At 60.8% G+C, this 6,403-nt stretch overlaps 2 protein-coding genes across 2 annotated transcripts in view; one reads left to right on the top strand and one right to left on the bottom strand.

Annotated features, from left to right (window-relative positions):
- Nucleotides 1-101: 101 nt before the first annotated feature.
- GNG14 (G protein subunit gamma 14) lies at nt 102-416 on the top strand. The gene is made up of 2 exons (XM_030885508.2): nt 102-200; nt 291-416. The coding sequence occupies exons 1-2, from the start codon at nt 108-110 to the stop codon at nt 414-416; spliced, it is 219 nt and encodes a 72-aa protein (XP_030741368.1). The 5' UTR covers nt 102-107.
- Nucleotides 417-1,100: 684 nt separating this feature from the next.
- The window catches only part of FBXW9 (F-box and WD repeat domain containing 9), a 5,660-nt gene continuing 357 nt past the window's right edge, over nt 1,101-6,403 (bottom strand). Inside the window, exons 2-11 of the mRNA XM_045289708.1 lie at nt 6,232-6,385; nt 4,918-5,057; nt 4,711-4,839; nt 3,074-3,186; nt 2,897-2,988; nt 2,136-2,284; nt 1,938-2,051; nt 1,731-1,820; nt 1,572-1,637; nt 1,101-1,467 (exon numbers count right to left, since the gene is read on the bottom strand). Coding sequence (XP_045145643.1) covers nt 1,393-1,467; nt 1,572-1,637; nt 1,731-1,820; nt 1,938-2,051; nt 2,136-2,284; nt 2,897-2,988; nt 3,074-3,186; nt 4,711-4,839; nt 4,918-5,057; nt 6,232-6,385 — 1,122 coding nt within the window. The 3' untranslated portion in view covers nt 1,101-1,392. The remainder of the gene's footprint in view (nt 1,468-1,571; nt 1,638-1,730; nt 1,821-1,937; nt 2,052-2,135; nt 2,285-2,896; nt 2,989-3,073; nt 3,187-4,710; nt 4,840-4,917; nt 5,058-6,231; nt 6,386-6,403) is intronic.

Below are 6,403 nucleotides of genomic sequence, written 5' to 3'. Positions count from 1 at the left end.
GTGTCACCTCTCCCTCACAGTCCCCAAGGGACACAGAGGAGATGTGGGGGCCCTAGGTGGTTCTAGGGCCCTCGGTCTAAGGCCTTGGTCTGCTCATCCTCCCCTAGATGTCTGGCAAGGTGGCCATTGGCAGTGACATTGGGCAGGCCCGCCGGGCTGTGGAGCAGCTTCGGATGGAAGCGGGCATCGACCGCGTGAAGGTGAGGGCTGGGGCGGGATCAGAGCTGGCGGGGGGCGGAGGGCACCTCTGGGCTAAGGTGGGGCAGGTGAGCAGTCAGGGCTGTCTGCAGGTGTCCAAGGCGGCCGCTGACCTGCTGCAGTTCTGCACAGAGCAGGCCAAGAGCGACCCCTTCCTGGTGGGCATCCCAGCGGCCACCAACCCCTTCAAGGAGAAGAAGCCCTGCACCATCCTATGACCCTGCGGCCCCACCTCCCAGGGCATCTCAATAAACACCAAGTGGATGATCCTCAGAACAGGCCATGGCTGGGCTCGGATGGGGGTTGAGGGCAGGGGGGCTGGGGGTAAGGGGAAGGTCTGGGGTGCTGCAGGGGCTAGACACACCCCTGGCTCAGCCTCCCTCTCCCCCTACCTCCAGGATAGTAGCACACACACCCTGCAGTAGCACACACACACACTGTAGACACCCTGGATAGAAGAGCACCCACTTCCCCTGCCCGTGAGGGATTGTGGGTGGTGTGACCTCACCCACCCACCACTCAGACACACCCCAGGTTGAGAGTCTGAACACACACACGCCTCTCCCACACAGACGTCTCCTGTAGAATTTGAGCACGTGTCACACTCCTACACAGCTCTCTCACACGCACATGCTTGTCGCACACGGAGTCCTCCGGTCTCCTTTCCTCTTACACACACACGGAGTCCTCCAGTCTCCTTTCCTCTTACACACACACACACACACAGTTTGAAGCCACACACGCCTGCCCACTGACACACAAACAGACATGATGGCCAGTACGGCGGCATCACTTGCACATGTGGCAGGCACAAGCACACACAGACACGAGTCCTGGAAGCCAGCACGCCCGGCCCGGTTCCTTGGACTCGAGCTCCGCAGTCAGCACACACTGGCCCAACACCTGTGGGGCCCGGGCAGCACCAGGCTCACAAGGTTTATTTCTTCTTCACGCTCTACTTCTTTGTGGAGAGTAGAGCGTTCAAAGCACAACAAGAACAGGGCCTGAGGGTGGGGGGCAGTCCCCCGCATGGGCCAGAGCTCCAGTGTCACCACCACTGGCCTGGGGCCCAGCCTGACAGTGGCCCAGAGGATTCTGCAGGCCGAGAGCGGAGGCAGCACCAATGGGGGGAAGGTCCCCCGAGAACAAGGATGGAGGCCAGCCTGCTGGCCCGCGGTGTCCACAGCCATCAGCTCAGGCCTGGAGCCGCCAGACTTCCAGCGACAGGCCCCCAGAGGCTGCCACCACCAGGTTGCCCTCAGCAGAGATCTGGGGGGACAGGGAAAGAAGGAGTTGGGGGGTGCTCTGGGCACCAGGGGGAGTGGACAGGGAGGGGTGGCGGGGGAGTGGGGGGGAGGGGTGGCGGGGCTTACCCCATTCAGCACGTTGTCGTGGTGACGGGTGCAGATGGTCCTTGGGGGGTCGGTAGGCACATGTACCTGATGTGAGGCAATGGGCAAAGGTCAAGAGGCCCGCCCGCTTTGGAGAGAAGAGATGGGCTGTGCTGAAGCAGGGCCGGTGCCTGGCCTCACCCGGATGGTCTTGTCGGTGGAGGTGGTGTACAAGGCCCCCAGCGAGTGCTTGATCCCTGTGATCTGAGACCTGTGGCCCACGTCGAAGGACTGCAAAGCAGGGAGAGGGGTGGGCCGCACTCAGGTGAAGCTCTCCCCAGCCCACCACCCAGGGCAAGGGCCAAGGGGAACAGGTATGAGGCCTAGAGGCCGGGGCGCCCAGCAGACCCGGACAAGTTGGAAGCAGCCATCTCGGTTGGAGAAGACGTGCAGCAGGCCCTGGTTGTCACCGGCCCAGAGCTGTGGCTCCTGGTAGGACATGCAGAGCAGATACGAGTCCAGCTGCAGGAGGGGGGTAGGGACAGGGCAGCTCAGGCCAAGCTCTGCCAGGCTACAGGCCCCGAGGACCCCTGGAGAGGTTCCCACCTGCAGCCGCTGCAGGACGCTGTTGGCTCGGCGGTCGAACACCACGAGCGTGTGGTCCTCACTGCCCGAGATGATGTGCCGGTCGTCGGCCAGCAGGGCCAGCACTGCACTGGAGTGCAGCCGCCGGCTCTTCAGCAGGGTGGGGCCAGCTACAAGGCCAGGGCCAAGGAAAGCGTGGCAGGCCCGTCAGGGACCCCCGGGGAGCCTCCAGCCCCACTGGTAAAACCCTCAGCTCAGGCCTCTGCGCTCCACCACACGCCGTCTTATTTCCCACTCAAATCCCACTGCTCTTCCTCTGAGGATGGAGCTGAGCCATCCCTGGACACGCCTCCGTCCCTGCCCCCTGTCTGACACTGCCCAGAAAAGGCACAGGCCCTCTAACTAATCCAGTGAGAACGAAATCAAGCAATAGGTAGCGGGACAGACTTAAGCTCCAGGTACCAATCTAGGCCTTTCATGTATCAGGATCCATCCAAGTCACACCCCTTAGTCCTATGGAGTCAATGGCAATCTTGTCATTGTCCCCAGTAGCCCTATGCAGCTGCTGCTATGACTACTGGTCCACTTTTACTGGGGTGGGGCTTCCTCTTCACACACACCCCCCCCAGTTGTGTGTGTCACCCCCTCACAGCACTGAGCACCTTGAGTGGGTAGCATGCGGTGATGTGCCTGTCACCCCCAACAGGCTGGGAGTCCCTGCAGGGCTCTGGAGACCCCAGGCAACCATGTTCCCCCACCCCGGCCCCGGGTCCCCAGCCCACCTCTGGGGTCGTAGACCGTCACCTTCTTGTCATAGGTGCCCGTCACCAGGATGTCGGGCTGATAGGAGAGACAGAGCACAGCGGCCTTGCCCCTGGGGACACACAGACCGCAGGGCTAGGGCCGGGGCCAGCCAGGGCCCTGCCTCCCCAGGCCCCCCTGCCCGTGACCCCTCACACTTGATCTCGCCGAACTGCTGCCCATCAGCCGCCATGTCCCAGAGCTTCACCGTGCTGTCCCAGGAGCCGGAGCACACGCGGTGGTCCTGAGCTGCCAGCGACCACACCCAGCCCTGTGGGACCACAGGGTGCAGCAATCACACAGGGGTGTGCCCCACCACCACCACCACCACAGGCTGGGTGTGCCCTCACAAGAGCCCAGTGAGAGGGAGGCTTCCCTGCGTTGGTAGTTGAAGCTCAGAAAGGTCAATAAAACAAAAGCAGACTCAACTGCCCTTGAGTGGACGCCGACTCATAGCGACCTCTAGTTATATAGGGTAGAACTGCCCCCTGTGAGTTTCTGCAACTGTGCCTCTCTTGCTCTCTCTTTTATAATTAATGCTTTTATTGGGGACTCTTACAACTCCGAGATGGTATCTCTTTATGGGACTAGAAAGCCGGGTCTTTGCCTGTGAAGAGGGGCAGCTGGTGGTTTTGAACCGCTGGCCTTGAAGTTAGTGGCCCAAAGCGTAACCACCACACCATCCAGGCTCCTAGAAAGGCCAGTGGACGCATCCACAGTCACACGGCTCTATTCCGTCACTCCCACTCTGCCAGACTGCAGCACGATCCCGGCTCCGGTGGGCTGTGTTCATTTCCCGGACCACTAGTAAGAATGAGGGTCAGGGGAAAGGAGGCGGCTGACCCAAGAGCTCAGACCAAGTCTAGATTAGTTTGGGTCGGTGGGTGTAGCTGGCTTCAGAGCCTGGGGCATGCACACCCCGCCCAGTACCATTTCTGAGTCAACAACTGAGGAGACCCAACATCGGCGATGCCTTTGAGCCCGGGAGAGTGTGACTAACCGTGCCAACGCCATCTGTGACCCAGTTAGGTCGCCTCCCCCATTCTCCCTGTCTGTGTCAGCAAAACAGGACCCTACCTTAGCAGCTTCCAAGCCCAGAGTAGGCTCCTGGCTGATGCCTCCCTCCCATGCCCCCACCGTCCCAGGAGGGCCCTATAATGTGTCCCGTTTTACAAATAAGGAAACTGGGGCGCCAAGGGTTGGGTTTCCGGTCACACAGCCAGGAATCGGCAGGGCAGGGCTTTGAACCCGGCAGTCTGGCTCCAAGCCCAAGCTCAGTGACTGGCGGGGTGGCCCTTCACTGCCACTTCTTGCAAAGTGGCAGTCGTGCCCAGGGCTGCCAGAGTCCTACGGGGGATCTCAGGATATTAAACAAATAAACAAACAAAAGCACCGCCGCTGACACAGAACCATGCAGCTGCTAACTCCTGGCAACCCCATGTTCAGAGTACGACTGAGCTCCACCGGGCCGTGGTCTTTCAGAAGCAGAGCGCCAGGCCTTTCCTCCAAGGGACCTCGAGGTGGACCAGCACTGCCCACCGTGGGTTAGTAGCTCAGTGTGTGCCACCCAGGGACTCGTTTGCCTGACATCTGAGCACCACTGCCTGTGCCAGTGCCTGAGTGAGGCTGTATGTTCATTAGACAGACGCATAAACTGAGGCACACAGACCTCACCCATCTCACCCAAAGTCACAGCAAGGGGATGGGGGGGAAGCGAGCCAAGTTCCAGATCTGCTGTCTGGTGCCAAAGCCCATGCCCTCAGCCCCGGTGCCCTGGCCCAGCCTGACCCCTCACCTTGTGGGTGCTGTTGTGATCGGTGCCCAGGGCTTTGACCAGGACCCGGCTGGGCTCTGCCCCCAGCTGCCGCAGGTCCCAAAGGTTGACGTTGCGATCTCGGGAGCCTGACAGACAGAGCGCCCCACCCTGGGAAGAGAGTGGGGAGCTGCGGTGGGTGACCTCCCTGACGCCCCTCTGCCTGGCTCCCAGCCAGCCCCGCCTCACCTGCAGCAGCAGCACGGAGTCAATAGAGGCAAAGTGCCCGTCGGCCAGGCAGAAGTACTCAGCCCGATGCCCGTCCTCTGCCCAGCGTGCCAGGTGCTGCTCCAGCTCAATGCAGGCAGCCGGCCAGTCAAAGTCCTCCTCTGTGGGGCACCAGGAACAGGGTCCCTGGTGGGCAGGGGCCCTGCTGCCACCCGCACCAGCTGGCCAACCCCACCCTACCCCAGACTTAAACAGACGCCCACCTGAATCCTTCCACCCACACCACCAGGCAGGGACCACCTATACACTTACCCCTTAGGCGGCAGCCTCAGAGGTCTGGGCAGAGGAAGGAGCTGGGGTCTCCTGCCTAAAGCTCCCAGCTCCAGGCTCTGAACCAGACCCAAGGAAGCGTTTCTCAGAATCAAACTCAAAACACAAACCCACTGCCAAGGAGCCAAGGACAACTCTTACAGCGACCCAAGAGGACAGGTAGAATGTCCTTGAGGGTTTCCAAAACTGTAACCCTTCATGGGAGCAGAAAGTCTCCCCTTTCTCCCAAGGATCAGGGCTCCTCCTTTCACAGCCTAGAATCTGTACATGAGGGAGCCGGTTAAGACGCAGAATCCAGGGCCCAGAGGCAAGTGTCTGCGCTTCCATCCAGCTGGTCAGGAGAGTCGGACCAAATGCTCAATCGGCAACACCTTGAGAATCATTGATCTCTGCAGAGTCAGGGCGTCTGAGTTAGGATAACCAACCACTCAGCTTATTTCTCAGGATGGGTCAAGGGCCTAGGGCCTGAGGATCCAAGGAATCACTGTCTCAGGACCAATAATAGGAATTTAAGGCTTGCCCCACCCCAAGCTGTTTTAGCCCTCCAAGACTCACGACTTCTGAGGCACAGGGAGAAGCCACCAGCCCCTCCCTAAGAGCCCAAGTTTGTCAGGGTTTCCAAGCTTAGTCTGGGCTCAAGATTTCAGGTTCTGAACTTGGAGTTCCTGCTTCATCCCCTCCTAGGTTGAGGGTCTTAAGATCAAGGGCTCTACACCCGAGGATTCTTGGACTCCTCGGTGTCGACCATATATCCCCACTGCCGGAGACGTCAAAATCCCTGTGTCAACAGCCAGCCAGGGCTCAGGGATTTGGTAACAACAGACCCAACGCCTGAGGGGTCAGGGACCCCAATCCACTGCCTCATCGGTTTCCACCGTCTCAGCATCCCAATATCTCCCTCGGGCGCTCCCAGAGGTCGGAGGCACCATCGCTCACTACCTCGGCCTCCAGGGCTGTGGCCCCAGTATGCCTGGGCGGGCATCCCCGGCCCCCGGGAGCGCGCACCTTCCACCACGGGGTAGGGCGCGCGGACGCGGCGCTGCGCGCGTAGCCTCCAGGTGACATGGTCACGCACGAGGTCGCGCAGCACATGGCACACGCGCGGCAGGACCTGAAGCACGAGGCGCGCGTCCAGGTAGGCGCAGATCTCCAGGAGCAGCTCCGGGGGGAGGCTCAG

The sequence above is a fragment of the Echinops telfairi genome, unplaced genomic scaffold (assembly GCF_000313985.2).
Source record: "Echinops telfairi isolate 266 unplaced genomic scaffold, ASM31398v2 ScPeMD7_30;HRSCAF=105, whole genome shotgun sequence".
NCBI classification, from domain to species: Eukaryota; Metazoa; Chordata; class Mammalia; order Afrosoricida; family Tenrecidae; genus Echinops; species Echinops telfairi.
The sequence above is the reverse complement of the archived record's forward strand: the minus strand, read 5'-3'. Positions and strand labels throughout refer to the sequence as shown.